This window comes from Arachis hypogaea, chromosome 8, assembly GCF_003086295.3.
Source record: "Arachis hypogaea cultivar Tifrunner chromosome 8, arahy.Tifrunner.gnm2.J5K5, whole genome shotgun sequence".
Classification (NCBI taxonomy): domain Eukaryota; kingdom Viridiplantae; phylum Streptophyta; class Magnoliopsida; order Fabales; family Fabaceae; genus Arachis; species Arachis hypogaea.
In genome coordinates this window covers 38,358,309-38,382,939 of record NC_092043.1, presented here as the reverse complement: position 1 = coordinate 38,382,939, position 24,631 = coordinate 38,358,309, and the positions used below count along the sequence as shown (strand labels likewise).

General features: G+C 31.8%; 3 protein-coding genes across 8 annotated transcripts; 2 read left to right on the top strand and 1 right to left on the bottom strand.

The window, feature by feature from the left end:
- The first annotated feature begins 105 nt into the window (after window positions 1–105).
- On the top strand, window positions 106–6,148 carry LOC112707349 (uncharacterized). Of its 6 annotated transcripts, none has more exons than XM_072201718.1 (12): window positions 106–312; window positions 536–595; window positions 1,391–1,465; window positions 3,238–3,470; window positions 3,711–3,749; window positions 3,844–4,079; window positions 4,165–4,368; window positions 4,486–4,578; window positions 4,650–4,757; window positions 4,846–5,289; window positions 5,710–5,817; window positions 5,943–6,148. In XM_072201718.1, exons 4-8 carry the CDS (start codon window positions 3,242–3,244, stop codon window positions 4,546–4,548), a joined length of 771 nt encoding a protein of 256 aa, XP_072057819.1. In that variant the 5' UTR covers window positions 106–312; window positions 536–595; window positions 1,391–1,465; window positions 3,238–3,241; the 3' UTR covers window positions 4,549–4,578; window positions 4,650–4,757; window positions 4,846–5,289; window positions 5,710–5,817; window positions 5,943–6,148. The 6 variants fall into 6 exon arrangements, with proteins under 6 accessions (XP_072057819.1, XP_072057820.1, XP_072057821.1 ...); XM_072201719.1 differs by having other exon boundaries at window positions 3,205–3,470; XM_072201720.1 differs by lacking the exon at window positions 536–595 and having other exon boundaries at window positions 185–312.
- Window positions 6,149–14,314: 8,166 nt separating this feature from the next.
- LOC112707347 (myosin-2) lies at window positions 14,315–23,382 on the top strand. Its single transcript, XM_025759039.3, has 24 exons — window positions 14,315–15,433; window positions 15,568–15,669; window positions 15,742–15,885; window positions 15,965–16,115; window positions 16,212–16,239; window positions 16,357–16,525; window positions 16,642–16,705; window positions 16,838–16,851; window positions 16,941–17,025; window positions 17,615–17,718; window positions 17,830–17,968; window positions 18,134–18,252; window positions 18,515–18,667; window positions 18,755–18,844; window positions 19,265–19,342; window positions 19,478–19,636; window positions 19,783–19,977; window positions 20,049–20,254; window positions 20,330–20,465; window positions 20,573–20,702; window positions 20,827–20,937; window positions 21,011–21,123; window positions 21,376–21,594; window positions 21,802–23,382. The coding sequence occupies exons 1-24, from the start codon at window positions 14,861–14,863 to the stop codon at window positions 22,279–22,281; spliced, it is 3,762 nt and encodes a 1,253-aa protein (XP_025614824.1). The 5' UTR covers window positions 14,315–14,860; the 3' UTR covers window positions 22,282–23,382.
- On the bottom strand, window positions 22,674–24,397 carry LOC112707348 (chlorophyll a-b binding protein 13, chloroplastic). Its single transcript, XM_025759041.2, has 3 exons — window positions 24,061–24,397; window positions 23,815–23,976; window positions 22,674–23,380 (listed from the first exon to the last, which is right to left on the bottom strand). The coding sequence occupies exons 1-3, from the start codon at window positions 24,178–24,180 to the stop codon at window positions 22,871–22,873; spliced, it is 792 nt and encodes a 263-aa protein (XP_025614826.1). The 5' UTR covers window positions 24,181–24,397; the 3' UTR covers window positions 22,674–22,870.
- Between the last annotated feature and the right edge of the window lie 234 nt (window positions 24,398–24,631).

The window sequence follows — 24,631 nt, the reverse complement described above, 5'->3', positions numbered from 1 at the left end:
AATATTTGTTAAAGTGTTAGTAATTATTATAAAATTATATTATAAAGTAACATTTTATTAGAAATGTTAGTAAATATATAAAAAAAATTTAAAATCTTAAAAAATGTTACCTATTCCTATAACACTTTGGACGGAGACCTAGCCTAACGAAACAGAAGAAAGATCGGGAACCAGTCATAGCTCTCAATCTCACTCCGAATCTCGTTCTCCTTCGCACTCTCGCTCTCAACCTCACATGTGCTCCTCCGCTCTTTGAATCTCTCTCTTGTTTCAACAAATTCTAGGGTTGGATTTGTTATTCTCTGTTTTGAGGTGAGTCTAATAGATGAGAAGAAAAATCTCTTTTCGGATTCTTTCTTCTCTTACTGATTTTGATCCAGATTTGAATCATGCATATGTAATTTCTCACCAATTAAGTTGTTTATTTGAATTTAGGTTTTGAATTTAGGTATAAATGAGTTTAATTGCTCCTTCAATTCAAATTATGTTTATACTTGGCAATTTATACTTACTAAACTTTTGTGCGGCGTTTTAGAAACAATTGAAGGGGGGTCGATATTTTCCTCTCACAGCTGTTTAGAGTTTTGATGCTGCTGTAAGTCTCACTTTGTATTATCTATCTATTTTTCACCTGATGCTAGCACCACATTTTTGTCTATGAGAAGCTTTCAATGTTCTTTGTTATTTTGTGCTACTTATTGATAAAGCAAGAAACATCAGAAGAATGTTTTTGATAACTGATAAGTGCGTCTTTGGGAATGAGGGATAAGCTATTTCTCTGTACATTGATTGTCAGTTCATATTGCAGTTAGTTTTTCATTGCCTTTGATAATACTGGTTTATATCCAATATTGCTATGTTTTGCTCTATACATTTCGATTTGGTGCAGCATAGGTTGGTTAGATGTAGCTGCCCAATACATGTTTGATTTAATGTCTGAATCATAACATACATGTATTGTTTTCATTGAGACTTATGAGGATATTATGAAGTGTTAGCATATTTTGTCTTTTCGATTGCTTTTATGTATTTTATGAAGTGTTAGTATTATATATGTTTTGGCATTTGAATTATCCTATGATTGAAGATGTTAAAGCAGGGCTAGAACTGCTTGAACTAAGATATTGAGGTGTGCTTTGATCACTAATATCTCTTGTCATTCCTTCTTTTTTTTCTTCTCTGCATAAAAATATTAGATTCAGAGTTGAATTGTAAAGCAATTTCTTAAAAATAGGATACTAGGAGAATGTAGAAGAACATTCATTCATGATAATTGAATAATTAGGCATTAGTTATTTGATTAGTCTATAGAAATTAAGTGAAGTTTAATTGCTTATAGTGATTGCTTATAGTCTTTATTCACTTGCTTTTTTTCTTTAATTGCTTAAAGGGATTCAAGAGTGTTTCTCAAAGCTTTCGCATCGACAGCGAGGAGCTCTTCAAACGCTGGCTAACTAATAGAAAGGCAAGATTGCTATATATCATCACATTTTGATCATGTTTCTTGTGTTGCTTCTGTTCTGTTTTGTCTCACAGCAGAGCAGAAAATTTTCATGATGGCAGTTTTGTTTGACATACACATCTTTCAACATGAATTCCTGAACTCTATATCTTTTACTTGAGTACACATGATCACACATACTACTTCATTGGTAAATCATATATATAATAAAGTCAATCCAAACTAGTATCTTCCACTTAATTCCACGGTGCATGCTTTTTTTTGTTCCATATTTTATTTTATTTTGTATTTAAAGTGGTTCATTCAGATTTCAGAATCTAATGTATATTTTAATTACTGACTAGGATCATTCAAATATCTCTGACCTAATATTCATGAACAATATTATATTCTCTCCCACTACAGAAAAAGTTTATTATATTTAAATGCATTAATATAATTAACCAATCGAAAGGAACCAAAATAGAAGAAAGGTCAAAATGGCGCAGCTTATTCGGGGGACCATTGAGCCAAATATGTAGTGAATTGAATTAATTATATTGTTATATAAATATAATGTTTAAATGACCCTTGTCAATCTCCAAAGGATACATAGCTTAAACCAAGTGGAACAAAATAACTACGAAAACTTAAAATGTCTAATCACTTTTACTTTATGCTTAAATCATATCTTATAATTACTTACTTTCTATATATACATTTCATTAAATAAATTTAAGAGGTTAACATATATATTATAAATATAAGTTAAACATGCCGAAATTAAATTTCATGGTATGCAAATACACAATATTATGGCTTGTAATTAGTTTTGTTAGCGATGATATCAATGCCATGTAGTGATACTTTTGAGTGTGGAGTTTGTAATTGGATATTGCTTATACCTTACACTTTGCTGTATTTATATTTTCTATTATTTAACACCTTTGTTTTTCATATCAGGTTTACAATTTATATCAATGACTTATGAAAAATTTGAAACCCTTCTGTTTAAGAGTTACCTTAGTGAGAGTTTAGTCATTAGTCAGTATTCAGTTCAAATTAAAAGTTTTCATTTCCTTGCCCTTTTTTATTTTTGAAATAAAATGTCTACTTTTTATCAAATCCCCTTTTGGAAGGTAACTTATTCTCATTATTAATACCTACCAACAAGGAAATCCACCAACTCTTATGGTCTCACATGCAGATTGATTGCTGGCTTGAATGAATCTCAATATAGCCGTTCTATGTTAATGTAAAGCATATGAGATTTTTCAGTTTAGTTTAGATTTAAGTTATTTTTCTTGTTGTTTAATTTTTAGTCGTGCTGTGTTTTCTATGATTTACTGGTTTGATTTCTTGTTCTTGCTTTTCTTATTTAATTGTTCAATCATGGCTGTGTTTGCTGTTAATTGTTCAATTTTGGCTGCCTTAGTTAGTTGGTGTTTGGAGAATAATTTTCTTTCACTTAATTTATGTTGTTGGTTTATAATGGCTACCTTGGTTGATTATTTGTTGTTCAGTTCTTGGTCTTGCTGTGATTTTTTTAATTTTTTTAGTTCTTGTTCTTGCTCTTTTGCTGTTATTATAGGTCTTTGTTCTTGATTTTAGTTCTTATTTTTGCTGTGATTTAGTTCTTGTTCTTCTGGTATTTTCTTATTTAATTGTTTAATTATGGCTGTGTTTGCTTTTAATTGTCCATTTATGGCTGCCTTCGTTAGTTGGTGTATGGATAATAATTTGTGTTCACTAAATTTATGCAGATTTATCTTACGCACTTTCTATAATTGTTATAGTGTTATGGGAAACAAGAAAGAGAAAACTTTAAGGTCAAGCATCTCAATGAGAGATATTATCTATGAACAAGAAGAGCAAATTGGATTAGGTCCTCGTCAATCCCGATTAATATCAACGATGAAGAAAAGTAGAGGATTGAAAGGTGGTTCTATGGTTAATATCATTGGTGAGCTAGAGGATACTGCATCAAGCCCTTCTCAAACACCTTTAGTACCATATGCTAATGATGATAGTAAGTGTGCCTTTATTTCATGTGATTTGAAAGAAATAAAATAATACTATTTTTAATTTCCTGCTTGTGTGTGTATTTTATTCTTGAATTTGATAATACTTTAATACTATTGCCCAATTCTTTTTTTAAAAAGAAAAAAACACAAACAAAAAAGTTAGGAAATTGAGATAAATTTTTGAATTTTGTCACAGTTAATCTATTTCCTTTTAAATGACTTTTGCTTTTAATACTTGATAACAGGACCAGTTTTAGCATCACCCCAAACTAATGATGATGATAGTAAGTAATTATGTTTTATGTTTAGTTTAATACTTATAATCAATGTATATTATTTTTTACATTATTATCTTTTATTTCTTTATTTCCATAACAGGACCAGCAACCAAAAGAAAAAGGGGTCCGACAAAGTGCCTTAAAACTCATGGTTTAAGCTATGAGGATCGGCTGCCAATAAGATTAAATAAGTATGGTCAACCAATTAGTTGCAATCGAGCCAAGTTAAGCAGTCATTTAGGAACTTTGGTTAGAAATGCACATCTTGCTCCATTGACATACACAAGTTGGCATGGACTTAAAGATAATTGGGAAGATTTGTGGGAAGCTACCATTGTATTACACTTTTACCTCTTTTAACTTAGGTGTTTTTTTTTCTTTATTGATCTTAAAAACTAAGTATTACTACATCATGGTGCAGGGAAAGTTTGACATTGGAGAAAGAGCTAAAGGGTGGGTTTTCAAAACCTTAGATTCATCTTGGAGGACATATAAAAGTCGGTTAAAAAATCAATATTTTAAAAAAAACATGCCACTAGTTTACAATATAAAGAATTGTCCTCGTACTGTTCCACTTGAACATTGGAAGATTCTTGTTCAATTTTGGAGCCTAGATATGATTAAGGTATATTAATTCTTAGCATGTAATTTTCATGACATTATAATTAGTTATACTATCTAATTTTGCTTGTTTGTGTATTTTTAGGCTTAATTATTCAATTATATTTTTATGATTTTAAAGGAACAAAGCAAGAAGAATAAAGCTAGTAGAGCAAAGAATACAAGTCAGCATACAACAGGATAAAAAATATTTGCTGAAATACGTGAAGAGGAGGTAGAATTAATCTGTTCACACTTGTCTTATTTGTATTTATTTTTTTAGTTGATTGTGCTTTTTCTTAATAGGCAATGAAAAATCCTGATAGAAGAGAACCATCTCGGGTGAACATGTTCTTTTTAACACACAAGTCAAGAGATGGAAAACCAATGAGTGAGGGAACAAGCAAAATTTTTGTAAGATATGTATTTCTTTTAATATATATTTTTTGTGATATAGATTTTTTTTGTCATAGATTAATGTAGTTTGAATTTTGGATTGTAGTCTGAGCTTGAGGATGCCATAGTTTCACATCCTGAAAAATTAGAAAGCACAAATCAAGATGATATACTTTCCCAAGTATTAGGAAAAGATCAACCCGGTCGTGTCCGTACTTATGGTAGAGGTGTTGTAGCTTCAGATTTGTGGGGATCTAGATCTCAAGTTGAGACGGAGAGGTTAATTAAAGAAGTTAAAGAGAATGCTCAAACAGAAATTCAGAATATACAACAAAAGATGCAAGAGGAGATGGAAATAAAACTTCAAGAAAGAGTGGAGGACATGAAGTCACAGATGTTGTGTGGATTTAATGTATTTTTGAATCAACTACAGAAAAATCTCCCAGGAGTAGAAATTCCAAATCTCTTTTTTCTGTCAACTACTTTAAATACGAAGGAAGTAGAAGCTACTGCAACAGCAAATCATGAAGTTTTTACTGCTGAAAAAGAGGTATTTATATCATTCTTTGCATTTTTTCTTAATAATAATTTATAAAATTTACTTTTCATAGTGTTAAATGTATTCAATCATTTAATCTACAATGAACCAATTTTAGCGTGTATAGACTAATCTACAAATTAATATATCTCTTGTTTTTAATTTCTTTATTTTTTATCTTCACTTTACAAACACATGCAATTTGAATCAATATTATTATTTTCTATTTTATTTAATAACCAATAATTATAACGATAAAATTTCTTAACAAATTAATATGTGAATTGAATATTAAAAAAATAAAGCCATAAAACAAACAGAGTCTGCATGCACTTTTGAGTGCCCCTTTATTTTTTCTTTCCCTTTCTTATTATGGGTGGTTTAGTAATATTATGGATGGTCTAATAATATTTTATTTTTCTTATATTTTAGGTTCCAAGTAAATCATCTACTATAACAGAAGATGTTTTTAAATCTCATACTAAGTCATTATCTCAAACAAGGGAGAAGAATGTGATTCTTTCACCTAAAAAGAAGCAGGTATATTTATACCTAAAATCGAAGAATTTAAAATAGCATTTATAATTTATGCTTTATAATAATCATATTGAGATTTATTGTAGAAATATTGGTATTGGTGCCTTAAAATAGTTATTTTTTTGCAGGTTTTTTGTTCTTCTCTTACTCAAGAAGTTCTTGACTTGAAATTGGAGAAAATGAAGCATGACCAGCATAAGAAAAGATCAAAAAAGAAGAAAGTGGTGTGCTTGTAATATTGAGATGAATTTGTGATTTTTGTGAATTTAATGAAAGAGATAAACTTGTACAATGATTATTGATTAAAAAGGCTATAAAAATTTCATTTTGTGAATTTGTATATTTAATGAAATATTTCATGTTGTAGTAATTAATTTTAGTATATTTATATTGTGTATAATATAAAATAAAAAAGAGTATAATAGAACTAAAAAAATATTACTAAAGATCTATTGTAACATTTTATAAGTGTTAAAAGAAATATTTATGGTAATATTTTTTTAAGTGTTACAAAAAATATCTATGGTAACATTTTTTTAAATGTTATAAAAAAATATTTATGGTAACATTTTTTAAGTATTACAAAAAATATCTACAATAATATTTTCCTAAGTGTTACAAAAAATATCTACGGTAACATTTTTCTAAATGTTACAAAAAATATTTATGGTAACATTTTTTTAAGTGTTACAAAAAATATCTATTGTAACATTTCTCTAAGTGTTATCAAGAAATGTCTATTGTAACATTTTTCAAAATATTACTATAGAATATCTTTTGTAACATTTTTACTAAATGTTATTAAATCTTTAAAAAAATGTTAGTAAAACTCTTTAGTAACATAGGGTATATTTAACATTTGTTAAAATATTACTAATATACATAGGTAACATTTTAATATGATTTAGTAACATTTTTTAAATGTTAGTAAAAGTTAAGTATGTAGTAGTGTGTTCTGATTAGTTGATTGTTGTTTGAATTTACAAGTGTAAGATTCCCAACTGCATTGTTCTGATTTTTGTTCTCTAGTGTTGTTTGAGTTCATTATTTTCTGAATTAATTATTGATTTACTGTTTATTGTTGTTAATTTTCTAGGTTTATTATTATATGAGTTATTTAATTTTTGAGTTAATTAGTTTATTGTTGTTAATGGTTAGAATTAATCTTAATTTATTTAATTTTTGAGTTAATTATTAACTTAGTATTTATTGTTGTTAATTTTCTAAGTTTATTATTATCTAAATTAATTGTTTAATTTTCTGAGTTAATTACTTAATTATTGTTAATCGTCCTAGTTAATATTAACTTGTTTATTTTTTGAGTTAATTATTGACTTATTGTTTATTGTTGTTAATTTTCTAAATTTATTATTATCTGAATTTATTATTTTTTAAATTAATTAGTGTTGTATTTTTTTATTTATTAGTTTAGAAATTATTGAATTTTAAATATTTAAAAATTATATATTATTTTTTAAACAAATTTTTTTAAAAAAATTTGAAATTTAAGTTTACCGTCAAATTTATTATCGGTAAAATTCCCCAATAATTATTAATTAATAATATATTACCATCAGCTTTACTAAAAAAATCTGATAAAAATTATTAGTGAAATTTTTTATAATAATTAATGATAGATAAAATAATTTATTAATAAATTATTATCGATAAAATTTTTATACCGTTAATTTATTCCAATAATAAATATATTACCGATGAATTTTTTTAATAAATCCGTCGTTCTACGAATTTTTTGTAGTATTTACTCAATTTCACTTCAATTATTGATCCTAACTTAGAAGTTAATTCCATCATCATCAAGACTAAGATTATTTATAATTGGAATATAAAATGCTCATAAATAGATACAAATTTACGCAGACATGTTCAGTGCTATAGTGTCAGGGCTCTTTGGAATGAGTACTTATTGAGAGTCTTCTGACTGTTGTATTCATGACACAACATATATGCAAGGACATACACAACAGAGAGTTAAAGAAAACGAATTATCTCACTGACAACACAGACAATTCACAAAATTCACTCTCCAAGAATAATAGATATGCAATCATGAAGCCAACTCACCACATCATGATTTTTTTTTCTTTGGTTCTTTTGGTAGAAGGAAAAAATATGTTAAGTAGCTTATACAGAATTATATGGGTATTTATTAAGTTTTTATTTAAAATTTAAATCGCATAATTATTATATGGCTACTTAATGTGTTCATTATCAAACCAAAAAAAAAATAGTCATTCTCATTTATTGAAAAAAAAAAAGGTGTATCTTATAAAAATTATTTTTAATATAGAGATGAAGATAGTGTTTTAATTAAAAATTGATATTTAAAGTGTATTACAATATTATGGATATATAAAAAAAAGTGTTCAACATGTATCTTGTGTATTGTCAGGATGATGACACGTGTTCAACACGCACTTTGCATGTTGTCAAGGTATTAACATATATCCAACACACACCCTACGTCAAGGTGTTAACATATATCCAACACACACCTTACGTGTTAACTTTTTATCTGTAAAATCTACCCACCTGTAATTACACAAAATAATCATATTTTTAACAAAAATATCAATATTTTTTTATATAAAAAAATTAACCGTATCTTATCAATTATTGATATAACATTATGATTGATGAAATCGTATATACATGGATTATGAAACCTCTAACTCTAATTTTGATGAATGTAGGAGACTAAGAGGAAAAGAACAAGCATTAAATCCGCTCCAGAGCTGAGTCATTATGCATGAGCATGAATGGTTTCTTGTTAAATCAAATCAAAGAAAAAGAGTAAAAGGATCCATTGCTTAGCTTGCTTACTTTGCATCGTCGTGTTCTTACTTGTTTCAATTGAGCTGAATTGATTAATGATGGGGTGTGGTTCCCTCCATTATTGCTTTATTATTTATTCACTTCATTTACATGTAAAAAAAAATATTTTATAATTATATACTTACTTTATCGTTCTATGTAATTAAGTTGACATAAAATTGTTGATCATGTAATTCTTTTGATAAAACCCTAATACAATACTAATACTGTTTTTTTTGAAAAAAAAATTAAATAATTTTATATGTTTATTTATTATTATTATTTATTTATTTATTTTAGGATATTGTTTTACAAATGATCACTATATTGTGGGACAAATTAAATAATATCATTATTAAAGCTTTGATTTAAATCATCACCTACATCACAGCGATATTGTAAATAATTTAATGAGATGGACAATATTTTTCAAAATATATATGTATTCTTTTTTTCTTTAATATAAACAAAGGAAGATACTCTCGTATAGAATAAAAGAATATAAAAATTAAAAAAATTATATATTTTTTCGGACGCGCTACACATCCATGTAACCAAGTTGACCCAATTTCAAATAGAGCCACGCACATTAATGACGAGTGAAAACATGCACTCAAAAATTCTTCGTTATTTCACGTTCATTATGAAAAAACGTTACTTCTTCCTCAATATGAAACTGCTCCTTCTCTTCGAATCTCTCTCAAAATAACTCAAACTTCAATCACGTTCTTTGCGAAAATCACTACTGGAGAAGAATCGCGAGAAGATTTAGCAAGGAATTGAACAACCAGAAACGAACAAAAATAGCAACAGAGATTCGCCTTCCTCCTCCTCCTTCTCATTCTCCTCCTTCTTTTTCGCGTTCCTTCTTCTTCACGTGTTTTCTCCTTATATTCACTATTTTGTTGTTATTACTGCTGTATTTTTTTTTGTCTTTTCCTTTTTCTCTCCCTTGTGAAGAAGTAGTAGAAGGTGAGTAGGAAGAGTTTTAAATTGTGCAAAACAGAAATTAACCGAAATGCCAACTCCACTGAACCGAACATCATTCATGTGCTGAATAAAACGTCATAAGCATTTAATCATCAAAGAAAAATATACTATGATAGTAAATTCACTGTCCTCTCCAGCCCTTATTGTAAATTCACATCTCAGAATTTAGATAGTAAATAGCATATACTATGATTGGCTGTTTGTAATTAACAATATTTTGTTTAACTTGTTTAAAAAGCAAAACATGCTTACTTCAAATGTATATATGTGAATATTAATCTAACTGTTAATGTTAATATTTATATTTGATTCAAGATGGATTACTCATCTGAGATGTTAATTTATATATCTGTTAGAATTGTCTAACTGCTGTTTTATCCCAGGTTCTCAGTGATTGTAATCACTGTATTTACCAATACATTAGGAACTCCAAAAGAACACAGTGAACCGAAATTAATACACTGGACGAACCAAAAGTTGGAAACACACTGAACCCATAAACCCTGAACCCTAAACCCTAAACACTAAAACCAGAACCCTGAACACTGAACCTTGAATCCCTAAACCCCTAAAATACTAAAACTCTAAAACCCTAAACCCTAAACCCTAAACCCCTAAGCCCTTAAAATCCTGAACCCTGAACCCTAAACCCTGAACTCTGAACCCCTAAAGCCCTAAAACCTTAACCCATAAAACCCTAAACCCTGAACCCTTAAACCCTAAACCCTGAACCCTGAACCCTGAACACGGTAAACCGAAATTAATACACTAGGCGAACCGAAAGTTAGAAACACAATGAACTCCTAAACCCTGAACCCTAAACCCTAAACTCTAAACCCTGAACCTGAATCATTAAACCCTAAACCCTAAACACTAAACCTAGAACCCTGAACACTGAACCCTGAAACTATAAACACTAAATCCTAAACCCTGAACCCCTAAACCCCTAAACCCTGAACCCCTAAACCCCTAAATCCTAAACCCTAAACCCTGAACCTTGAACCCTGAACCTTAAACTCTAAACACTATATTCGTCTAATTATTTTTAGACTCCTTTTTGCATACTGAACCAAACACATGCACGTGGTGAATCAACTCTTTAGTAATTACCGAACCAAAAAGTTACTCACATTTACATATTATCAATTCAATTCAGATACAGATCACCTCAGTCCATTCAATTTACTTCAAATAAAATTAGCAATTTCATTCTATTGAATTCGATTCAAAATTCAATAATCCAAACCTCATCAAATTGATGTGTTTCGGAAGAATTATCCAAATCGCACTCATTCAACTAATTTAAAGTTGATTCATTCATTGCTTTAATTCAGAAGTGCAGATCGAAGAAGAAAACGAAGAAGAAGATGAACGACGAAGCTAATTATGTTGAAATCAATCCAAATTCATAATGCAGAAAAGAAAAATGCGAATAGAGGAGAACAACGAATTTAATTAAGTTGAAGAAGAAGAAGAACAGGAAGAAGAAGAAGAACGCGAAAAAGGTTTACGTTATATGGAAAGGAGTACTTTAAAAAAGGTTGATCACGCAAAATAAGGATTACATTTATATGTTATATGAGGCACGTGTAAAACAAACGAGTGTGTGGATGAGAAAAAACGCATAGAATAGAAGGTACTTAGATACCATCCATGTAATTTTTACATGAATATAAAGCTTTTCCGAAATTTTCCGAATTTGTTTCTTTTCTAATAAATATTACAATAAAATTCTATGTAGGATGTGCATATATATTTGAATATAACTACTCTTAAACAAATGCACAACATGGAAATTTTTTATGGTGGCCACTAAAGATTAGTTTTTACACTGCAATATCTAAAATAGCATAGATCGTTATTTGTATATTAAAAATGTTTTTGCCGTTAAGAAATTCGTCTAAGATATAATTCGTTGTAGAAGGTGGGGCATTGTCATGTCTTTTTTTTATAAATAAAATATACACTGAATTCTAAAAAATATTAAATAGAGTGAATATTTGCAAAAAATATTTCAATTTTTAAGTTATAATAATTTAAAGAAAAAAATAAAAGTGATTTAAGTGAGTATTAAATTTTTATATGTATTATATTTTTTATCTTGTTAGATTTATTTACAGAGAAATGAACATTTTTAAATATCTTTTTCAGTTATCCAAATATTAGTGGACACGTACATGAGCTATATACAATTATGTTTGAAGTACTAATGTCTGTTTGACTAATTTTTTTAAACTATTAAAAATAACGTGTGAAAAGGTTATTTTTTTATTTTATTTGAATATATCTATTTGTTTAAGTTGTTCTTTAAACTCTAATTGATAATTATTGTCTATAATATGAGACAGATTAAATTGTAATAGCTGAATTATAAATATGACGATGAAATTATTGGTATAAAGACGAATTATGCACAACAATGTAAATAGTAATTATTTACAAATCATCAAAATACTAATATTTTTTATTTAATTTTAAAATTATAAATTATAACCGTTGAGTAATAGTAACCACATAAAAAAATAAGACTAGTTAAAATTAAATTTACACTCAAATATATGAATGTAAACAAAGAAATTATTTTTTTATGGAAACTACGTTGGTGTATTGGTTCAATATTGGAAAGGAAGGTATTTTGCCGCATTGTGTGTGTCAGTTTCAACATGTCGTGAGCGTGGTGCCAAGACTTTAGAGGCGTGGCTTGGAAACACGCATGGAGCGTGGTGAGGTGGCTTGTAGTGACAGGTGGCACAGCCCTAGCAACACGCAATAATTGGATTGCGGTACAATATTAATATACTCTTCACTCTCTTCAATATATTGTTCTCCATACTTTGACAGAGACCGTTCCGAAACTCGTCATGGTGCATATAACCACAAACGACAATGGATTCTGACACACAAACTTCACTCCCTCCTGAGTATTCCATATAATTTACAATACACTATCAAGTTTGCGGTACCCTCTATTACATAACAACACATTCAAAGAATACTCAAAGAACACTCTTTCTCACAATAAAATGGTACCAAATTTTGCTTTATATAGACGGAATACTCAACACATCCTCCGTGTTGTATCACCAACCAATCAGCCCTCGACACATGAAACACGCCTCTCTTCTGTGCTAATTCAACATGTCCTTCAGGTGTTGGAGTCTCGTGCAACCAGACTTCCTCATGTGTTATTCACACCCATCAACGTACTACATATAATATGTCTCTCCACATATTAAAAATGTCTTTTGACACCTCACCAATTTATAAATACATACTGCACTAATTTTCAACTAAAACACCAAATTTAAACCTATAATCAAATTATTTAGCCAACGTAAACATAGTGGCTGAACTTTGACTCGTGTCAAAAGAAAATTATAGAAAATGAAGGAAACCAATGAATTGGGGAGAAAGAAAAAAGAGAGAGGAGAAAATGATAGGCATGTCTAGATTAAATAGAGGGAGTATATGTAAAGTGTTGTGGCCCTCAAAAATCTAAATAGAATAATTCAAAAGTGATGGTAGACGAGCTATATCCAATATCGGTCACATGTCCTTTACTATGACGCCAAGCGCATATAGTCATCCTTTGTAAAATTGTTAATCCACTTTAAGTTCTTCATATGACATAAAGTATAGATTATATTACCTAATTATTACCTATTTGGGATAAGGTCATGCAAATGTGATTATTTAATCTCACTTCAATTGTTGGAGGACCACATCCACATACAAATATACCCAACAGCAATACAGCATGTCAAAATGTCTGTCAGTTTCTTTCTGCTTTGTCGTTGGCTATGGAACGCTATGAAAAGGAGACCAACATAACTGTTTTTGGTTTGGCATGCATGTTTCGTTATCATTGGTTATTTCTTTAAACATTTTAGGCGATCTTAGTTATTTAGTATTTACAATATATTTTATATGTAATTTAGTTAAAGATCTCGATAGAGAGACAATGGACTGTTTGTACACCTTTTTTAAAAAATAAATTGATTTTGGGATTCAACTTAATATCATGTTATGATACTAATAATTATATTTCTAATACTCCATAAATCTCCATTGTATATATTATACAAATATTCTAATGACTCTTCGTACTTTTTCTTTAGCTAAAGAGTGTTGAAAATATTAATTAAATACGAGAATTTAAATAAAATATTTTGCTTCTATCATCTCAAGTTATTTATGTTTCTTTTAGATTTTTTATATTATCTAACATATTAGACACGACTAATTAATGATATCTTTTAATATTACACGTAAAATAAAAATAATTAATATATATTCCTTCATTTTATACTATACATTAATTTTCCATTATACATATATTAATAATAATACTTAATTAGTATGGAATAAAGGAATATTCTATAGATATTAAAAATTAATCATTATATTATAATTTTTAATAAATAATCAATAGCTAGAATAATCAACTTTTTCAAAAACAAGAAGAAAAATCAAACTTATCATAACAAAATATTTTTAATAATAATATAATCAATATTTTTCACTTTTTTCGAAATCTTTTAATTAAATTAATACATTTAATTTATAAAAAGATAAATTAATAAAAAAAAAGGAGAAGAAGAATGCAGTTAATATGTTTGATCTGCAGGAAGACATGAATCAAACTATCAAAGTGTTGCTGTTAGGATGCCATGCCAACTCCTTCAATCTTCAAAGTTTCTGGGCTATTCTTCTATACGCCATTAACATTACATTCATTAAACTCTTGTGCGTTTCTTTAACACTAGCAACCCAAATATTCCCTTCTATCTTCCCGTTCCTATTTTGTTTTTTCCTCTGAGAGGAGGTTCGTTAGTTATTCGCAACAACTTTAACAACCTTAACCTCCTCTCTCCACTTCTTCAATCTCTTATCTTTCGCATTCAGTAAAATGGGAACCCGCCACCTTCCTCGATTTGGTAAATCCATATCTGGACTTCGGTTTTTGATATTCTGTTGCTAAAAAGTGGCACGTAAAACATATCATCGTATATATAAAAGAGAAATAAAAACGTAACCCGTATTGCCCCATAACCATAATCCGTTCAGAATAAAAACTTTTCAACATTTTGCGTGTTCATTCTCAGAGGGAAAGGGGTGATGAGATTTCTGCATTGGGCATGAGAAATTGAATGTAAAGTTTTTAACTTTACTTGAATTCCTTTGTGCTGTGATTGTGTTGTTCTTTGGGGTGCAAGAAAAGATGATGACCCCAAGATCTCAGGCGAGGAGCTCGCTGGAGGAGATGCTTGAGTCTCTCCGGCGGAGGGATGAGGAGGAGAAGCCGAAGGACAAGCCGCCGGCATTGCCATCGCGGCCGCCCTCGAGGGCGAGGCTGCCATCGGTGAGAGTGCCTAATAGGTTCCTTTGCCATGGAGATGATGAGAAAGAGGATAGTGGTGTTCGTGGACGCCACAGGAGGAATGGTAGTTTTGGGGTCAAGAAGGTGAAGGTGGTTGTGGAATCACCTTACATTGTGAAATCAGAAGATAGCAACTTGAACTTGAGTGCTGAAGAATCACCACCACCAACAACAACATCGTCCCCTGTATCATCACAGGTTCAGGTTCCAAACTCTGCTGTTGGTGTTGAAACTGATACTCCTGCTGCTCCTGCTCCTGCTCCTTCTGATGCATCTGCTCCTGTTTCTTCTGAAGTTTCTACTTATGTTTCTGCTGTTGCTTCTACTGCTGCTTCTGCTGTACCTTCTATGGTTTCTTCTCCAACAGGAGAAGTGGATTTGGAGGATGATAATATTGCTTATTTCATCAGAAAGGTGTGTATTTTGATGAACTCTTTTTTAAGTTATCTGTTAGCACTGACCTTTGGCATAGATTGAGAGTTGGTAATTTGTTAGTAGCATGTGTTTGTACATTAAACTTCCGTTTCTGATTTTGGTTGTTGCTACAGAAACTTCAAGTTTGGTGTAGGCAACAAAAGGGGAACTGGGAACTAGGAAAGATACAGTCAACTTCAGAAGAGGAAGCATGCGTTTCGCTTTCAAACGGAAATGTAAAATTCTAAGCATTTTTGTCATTTCGGAATAAAGTTTTCAAGGTAACATGTTTGTGGTTGTTACTGCAGGTTATGAAAGTGTCCAGATTAGCACTCCTACCGGCTAATCCCGACATTTTAGAGGGTGTGGATGATCTTATACAGCTTAGTTACTTAAATGAACCCTCAGTTCTTTACAATCTTAAGAGTCGTTACACTCAAGATTTGATTTACGTACGTGTGCTCTTCTGGGTTGTACTTCTGCTTGGGTGTTCATCTATGTTCCCTCATATGGTATTTGTTCTGTATGCAGAGCAAGGCAGGGCCAGTTTTAATTGCACTCAATCCCTTCAAAGATGTCCAGATTTATGGAAGTGAATACGTAGAAGCTTATAAACAGAGATGTAATGATAATCCTCATGTTTATGCTGTGGCAGATGCAGCTTATAACGAGATGATAAGAGGTGGGTGAGATTCTCTCTTTCTTTGGAATCTCTGTTAAGCTGTAGTTTTACTATATATTCACAGAAAGATTTCTGTTCAAATTTTACACATTGCAGATGAAGTAAATCAATCCATTATCATAAGGTCAGCACTCAATACATTCCTCTTCATATATGTTGCTGAACTCTACGGCATTGAATTGCTGAAGAAGTAATAGATATGTACTTGTTAATAATCACCTTTTTACAAATCTGTTGATAGTGGTGAGAGTGGAGCAGGGAAGACGGAGACAGCGAAAATTGCTATGCAGTATTTAGCTGATCTAGGTGGTGGCAGTTGTGGGATAGAAAATGATGTTCTTCAGACAAATTTTGTACTAGAATCTTTTGGAAACGCAAAAACTTCTAGGAATGATAACTCTAGCAGATTTGTGAGTTTTGTTTTTCCTTTCATTATACTGGAACTCATTCCTTTCAATGTAGCACTTTGTGGATTGCATTTAACGGTTGAGAAGTTGAACTGATATACACCTTTATTTGGGCTCAGGGGAAGTTGATTGAAATTCATTTCAGCGCACTGGGGAAAATTTGTGGGGCTAAAATTCAAACATGTAAGAATTTTCAAGTAAATATGTTACATAAAATTTACTCTTTCGTGCAATTGATTTTTCTTGACTTACTAACTTAAATTCTCATGCCTTTGTGTTTCTCATATGCCAATTCCATTTCACTTACTTGAGCAGTTTTGTTAGAAAAGGTAACTTGTGATACCCTACCTAAACTTAAGTGTGTAACTGAAATGTATATCTATGTTCACTTCTGAAATAATCGCATCTCCTTTTGCAGTCAAGAGTTGTTCAACTAGCCAATGGTGAGAGGTCATACCACATATTTTATCAGCTTTGTGCTGGTGCTTCACCTGATCTTAGAGGTGCATTTTCTAATTATTTATCAAATTTGCTTGCATACTTGCGTAATTTATGTCACAAGTTTTCAGCTTGTAGTATATGGCTTGTTTTATAGCCTGCCTTTATTTGGAATTACTACAGTTGCTTCGGCATCCTATGTGATACATTTTTAGGTGCCTTAAATTTACTTGGTTAAGGCATCACAAAGTACCAAGTAAAAGAAACAAGCTTTATTATTATGTGGTATTGGTTATATGGACCAACTGATGTCACTAGGTCCTATCAAAATCCAAATCTCATTGAAATTATTCATACTTTGTTTCACCTATCTAAGTTCAGGTTTCCACTACACCATTTAACTGAACTAACTTCCATTTCATAAAATATTTCTTGCCTGATTCTTTTGTTGATCTCTTCATATGACCAAAGCACTTTAGCCGAGCTTCTGTTATCTTATCCTCACTAACCATTGCTGCCACTTAGTACTATATGTAAATTCATTTGTAAACATATCCTCTTCCCTTTTAGTTGCCTCTGCAATGTGATTTCTTTATCAGCTCAGTTGAAGTTGTAAGTATTTACTCACACAGCATTACTTTTTCTCCGTTGCAGATAGGCTGAAGCTTAGAACGGCCAGTGAATATAGATATCTTAATCAGAGTGACTGCATGACAATTGATGGTGTTAATGATGATAAAAAGTTTCAAGGGCTAGTGGTATATCATCTGCCGGTTCATTTGTTAGCACTATATTCTTTTAGCTAATTTATGGCCTTTTATGTTCTCATGGAATGTTTCCCTGTCGTTGTTATCTGCGTTTTACCCCAGAAAGCGTTGGATGTTATTCGAATGTCCAAACAGGATCAAGAAAGGGTTTTCAAGTTGCTAGCTGCAATATTATGGCTGGGAAATATTACATTCCATGAAACTGACAATGAAAATCACATTGAGGTGGTTGATGATGAAGGTAAGAATAAGATTCTTAAAAGCAAATATAATGTTTTAAATTGTGCGGGAAAGGATTGTATAATGGTTTATCTTAAAGGTGACTAAAATAGTAACATATGAATGAATACATTAAATTTTTTTTTACACCTTGAAAGTGACATTATGCATATAATTCTCTTGGCAGCTGCAACCATTGCTGCCACACTGATGCAATGCAGTTTGAAGGAGCTAATGGTAACATTGTCTACCCATAAAATTAAAGCTGGCAAGGATACTATTACCAAAAAATTGACATTGCGACAGGTTTGTCTATTATTACCTAAACAATTCTTGCAATCTATTATTGTACAAATCCTAAATGTCTTTGCTAGAAGGAAATGAAGTTTGAAAATTTGAATTGTGTTATTGAATTAGGAATTCTTTGAAATAGGCCAAGAACCCTGAATGAATTACACTAATTTGAGGAAGAGTTAGGGATCCTCTACTCTCTAATCTGTTACAAATGATCAATCACACCTAACTAATCCGTTCTGTTTATTTACATAATTTTTCATTTTTTCTTTAGGCCATTGATACAAGAGATGCATTAGCAAAATTTATGTATGCAAACTTGTTTGACTGGCTTGTAGAACAAGTCAACAAGGCGCTTGAAGTGGGTAAACGACGTACTGGGAGATCCATAAGTATCCTTGACATTTACGGTTTTGAGTCATTCCAGGTATGCAAATTATATTGATGAGTTTGCTATTGTTTCATGCACTATTTTATGTCTTCTAATGGGTTGATATTCTTTTTCCCTCTCTAGAAAAACAGCTTTGAACAGTTTTGTATAAATTATGCCAATGAAAGGCTTCAGCAACATTTCAATCGGCATCTGTTTAAACTTGAGCAGGAGGTCAGAAATTATGTTAAATCTTTAATTTGAATGCAATAGTATGTTGCTACAGTTACATAAATTTTATTTGTGAATTCAACTTTATGGTTGCTGGACAATTTGAAGCCAAGTATATTTCGGATAGTGTGAATGCGATACAAGCCAAGAATCTAATTTATATGCATCATTTGAAAAGCTTTGGTACTTCTACTATCTTTTGGGAAGAGCATAATCAATCAAGAGTTCCAAATTTTTGGCCAATATATACAAGTTAATGTATTTGGAACAAGAGTAATTAAATAACTAAAAGCTATGAAGTACAATTTCATAAAACAGTTTAGTTCCAAATGATCTTAATTAGTGTATTGTTTGTTCCTGTAAGTTGTCTGATACTATGTTCTTATTCTATAAATTTATTGCAATTTGCTTCTCTTTTTTCAGGACTATGAATTAGATGGTGTAGATTGGACAAAAGTGGAGTTTGAGGATAATCAAGTTTGTTTGGATCTCTTCGAGAAGGTATTTACTATTTATTTTGATTATTGCATTCTATTCTTGACTTATGCTCTTATAAAAAAAATTGTGTATAGGTCCTAATATTAGGTGTTTTTTTTTACAAAGTTCTCTGATTGATGTTTGTTGTAAATTTTGCAGAAGCCTCTGGGGCTGCTCTCTCTGTTGGACGAGGAATCAAATTTCCCAAGGGCCACTGATCTGACACTTGCTACTAAACTCAAGCAGCACCTGAGTTCCAATCCTTGTTTCAAAGGAGAAAGTGGCAAGGCTTTCAGTGTTCGGCATTATGCAGGGGAGGTTAGTAGCTACTCTAAGTTCAAATTGATTATTCGGGTATAAGTATCTCTTGAAATTTCCTGAGCCTTAAGGTGTATTTAGAATATGTACCAAAGAAGTCAATTTTGATTGTATTTGTGATTATACTAACAGCTTCTCTCAATTAGGTCACATATGATACAAATGGGTTTCTGGAGAAGAACAGAGATCCACTGCCATCTGATTCCATTAAATTGTTGTCATCGTGCAGTTGCGAACTGCTGCAGTCATTCTCCCAAGTTCTTGACCCGTCTCAACAAACAAATTCATCACACTTAGGTGCTATGGAGTCAAAAAGGCAGAGTGTTGGCACAAAGTTCAAGGTAATAGCATAGTAGCAATCTGAGGTGTATACTGATAGTAGTAAGTTACTGAATTTCTTTCTCTCTTTCAGGGTCAGCTGTTTAAGTTGATGCATCAGATGGAGAGCACCACACCCCACTTTATTCGCTGTATAAAGCCCAATGCTAAGCAAGTTCCTGGCATATATGATGAAGACCTTGTCCTGCAACAGCTCAAATGTTGCGGAGTTTTGGAGGTTGTAAGGATTTCGAGGGCTGGATATCCTACTCGAATGACGCATCAAGAGTTTGCCAAACGGTAGTTCAGAAATCTCTTATAGTTTTTCAATTATCATGAATACTGGATTAATTTATGTTTCTGCATATATTTTAGGTATGGGTTATTGCTTTCTGAGGCGCACACATCTTTAGATCCACTGAGTATCTCTATTGCTATTTTGCAACAATTTAATATCCCTCCAGAAATGTACCAAGTTGGCTACACCAAACTGTATCTTCGATCAGGACAGGTATGTAGCTAATTTCTTTCAAGTTATCACGGTTCGGCTTGATTTAATATTAATGCATCTAGTGGTTTCTTTCACTTCATTATTTCAGTGCTTTGTTTCTTGTTTAGGTTGGTGTACTGGAGGATAGGAGAAAACATATTTTATGGGGAATACTTAGTGTTCAGAGAAGTTTTCGCGGTTATCAAGTCCGCAGTATTTTCCGTGAACTTAAGAATCGTGCAACAACTTTACAATCATGTAAGGATGGCCTATCAAATTAGTTCCGCTTGGATCAAAAGTTCTCTGCTGATTATTGCCTCCATATGCATCTTGCTTGGGATGTTTGTATCTAAATCTTAGTTTCTATTTGGTTATATTACAGTTATTCGTGGAGAAATTGCGAGAAAGAAATATGGTGTTATGATGGAGTCCTCTATAACCATTTCTTCTGAACATGATCAGCAGATTGAGGCAGCCATAGTAATACAATCTGGTTAGTGTGTGGGGTTACATTTGAGAGGGACATTAAATATGATTTGGTTCTTAAAAATTTCCTTTTTATGTAGTAATTCGTGGGTGGTTGGTTCGGAGGCATGCTAGTAGCCTTTATAGGCCGAAGAAACATCATGAAAATCCGAGACATAGACGAAGATCACGTCCAAAGTTTCCAGAAATACAGGTAATTTTTGCATTTTCTAGTTAGAAAAACCCACTATATTACCAGCCCTACGTGTAATGATGGGGATGTTTGTTATGCCAAAACATATTTCTAGGTTCTTGAATGGCTTAGAATACCAGAAGTTAAGTCTGCATACTAATTGAATGATTCTTTATATAAGATTTTGTACAAATTCCCAACCATTCTAGATCTTAATCGCCTCTTTTCTTTTGTCCTTTTTATTACTATTTTTCATTCCTGGTTTATGTTTAGCAGGATGTGTTGTCCAGAGAACTGGCTCAGAACCTGCCTTCAGCTTTAGCAGAACTCCAAAAGCGGGTCGTCAAGGCTGAAGTAACTATAGAGCAAAGAGAAGTCGAAAATTCTCAATTGAGGGATCAACTAAAACAGTTTGAGAGAAGGTGGATCGAGTACGAGAATAAGATGAAATCAATGGAGGAGATGTGGCAAAGACAAATGGTGTCTCTGCAAGTAAGTTTTCAGCTTAGTAATCTAAACTAACTTTCCCGCTTATACATTCAACTTTTGACATCCTCAAGATTTGATGATGTTATTGTAATGAATGTGATGTTGTTCAAAACCACACCTTTGATTAGCTCATTTTTCACACCATAAGGAATGTTTTGAAGTTTAACCTGAAATTCAACTGAAGACTGTAATTGCAATTTCAATGCACAGATGAGTCTTGCTGCTGCTAGAAAGAGCCTTGCCTCTGCCAGTGGTCAACATGCAAAACATGATGCTCTGGCGCAATATGGCTCCGATTCTGAAGATACCACTTCCATGGAATCTAGAACACCTCGAACACCTGGAGTGAGTACACCCTTGAAGTATTCGTGTAGTCTTTCTGAACTCGGAGCAGTAAGAGAAGTTAACAGTTGTGCAAATTCTGTGAGCAGTCTAGCAAGGGAATTCGAGCAGCAGAGACACGTCTTTGATGAAGAGGCCAAAGCTATGCTTGAGGGTCAAAACGGTAACATGAAATGTTATGCTGAATATAAGAAACTTAAACGTAGGTTTGAGGGGTGGAAGAAAGAATACAAGATTAGATTGAAGGAGATAAAAGCAAAAGTTCATAGGAATCCAGAAATGGATAGAGGGCGGCGAAAATGGTGGGGGAAATTGAGTTCAAAAGCACATAGTCTTGGTAGGGAATGAGCAAAAATGGCAAGAGTGGTTGAGTAACTGTATATCTACCAATTTTGTTACAGAGTGAAAGTTGTGCATAGTTATAGTTGTAGACTTGTAGGTTGCATAGTAGTAATGGATAGTCTAGTTTGTTCATGTATATGTGAAACTTAGCTCCAAGTATTAGTAGTCATTGTTGATATCTGTACATCATATTGCTGTGCTGGATTATGCAACTTCATTTCACCAATAATAAATAATGTTTTATGCTGCTTGGAAAAAGGCCATGTATATACAGGAAATCAATCATTATGTATGTGTATTATATATTGTTTAATTTATTTTTAATATATATTTTATATGAGTCACTAAGTTGGTACTTGGTAGTTGATTTATATGATTATATGTAGAAATAATGTAGATTCACCATGAAAATCCCCTTGATTGACAAAAGCCTTAGTAGTCCTTAATAAGTAAAAACAATAAGTGCACTAACACTACTAATCCACAACTTTAATGATAACAACCTACATATAAATCATCGTGTCTCTTTATTCACAATAAAAGCAAAGTGCGAGGTTTAAAGAAAAGAAGGAAAAAGAAAAGGTGTTATCTTGTTCTAAGAACCAGGCACAAACTTGGTGGCATAAACCCAAGCATTGTTAGCCACAGGGTTGTCAAGGTGGTCCAAAAGGTTCTCCAATGGGCCTTTACCAGTTACAATGGCCTGAACAAAGAACCCGAACATGGAAAACATGGCAAGCCTTCCATTCTTGATCTCCTTGACCTTGAGCTCAGCAAAAGTAACTGGGTCATCGGCAAGGCCCAATGGGTCAAAGTACTGCCCACCAGGATAGAGGTTGTTACCTTCTCCAACACCAGGAAGCCCATTAATGCGGAACCCTTCAACAAGGCCCATTAGGACTACTTGGAAGCCCAAGACTGCAAGGATGCTTTGTGCATGGACAAGGTTTGGGTTGCCAAGGTAGTCAAGCCCACCTTCTGAGAATATTTGGGCCCCAGCTTTGAACCAAACAGGCTCCTTGAAGTCAACTCTGACCCACTTCTCAAGAACTTCTGGGGTGATGCAACCTAATGCTCCAAGCATAGCCCAACGCCCATGGATCACCTAATTATTATTCCACAAAAAAGTTTAATTTCATTCACAAAACGTTCAATGATTCACCACTAAATATTATTATAAGGCTAAAAGATCTTATTTTATCTTAAAATATTTTTATAATATTTTTTCAATAAAATAAAAAATATAAATTCTAAAAGAAATACAAATTTTAATAATTTGTCATATATACTTAAAAAGAAAATTTGATTTTTTGAGAGTATAAAAATGTATACAAACATCTAATTGTGTATTATTAATTATATAAAAAAATTCATCTAAATAATTAATTTTCATACACATTAATTAAAAACTTCTAAACGTATGAATTTAATTAGACGAACTAAAGATGCCCAAACAAACACTTTACTGAGAGTTACTGATTTATGATTTGTAAAAATATGGCCTTAACAGAGAAATTAGATATGAATTGAAGAAGATACCTCAAGAGCCCTATTCCTGGCAAAAGCTTCAGGGTCAGCAGATAAACCAGCAGTGTCCCAACCATAATCTCCAGGGAACTCTCCAGTCAAATATGAAGGTGTTTGAGCAGAAAAGGGTCCCAAGTATTTCACTCTATCTGGCCCATACCACAATTCATTCCCCTAAACCACAACCATACACAACACTTCAAAACTGTTGCTAAAACAAGGGGTGTCTCAAAAGTGCAACAACAATAATATACATACCATCGTGTATTTCCCAGTTCCCATGGAGACAACATCTCTCAGAGTGTTGTTGTTGGTTCCCCTTCCTTGTCCAAGGAAAGGTGTTGGCTTCACAACAGTGCTAGACAATGTTGATGCCATGAATGATGATTTCTTGCAAAATTTCTTAATTGCTTTAATGTGTAGTGTGTAACATGATATGTAGGGAGAGAGAGAATGATATAGGTGTGTGTTTGTGGTTGGCAACACACACGAGTGTTGCTGTTGTTAGTGGTGGGGAAGATGTGTGGTTTTGGATCAACCAATGAGAAGGCTTTAAAGGATTTTATGTATCTCCAACTCGTATCTTTTTATCCACATTTTATCTTTCATCCAATAACACTATTATTACACACTTCTTTTTTATTTCATTTTGTCTCTATACCTACCCATCAATATCCATCGTTTTCTTTTTCCTTTTGTTTTCAACAATATATATTCGCACCGCTTTTTTATTAATTCTTTAAATTTTTCTTAATAACATAAAAAAATTTTCGTTTTCAATAAACTAAACATTTCAATTTCAATCAAGTTCTATAAAAATTTTTTGAAA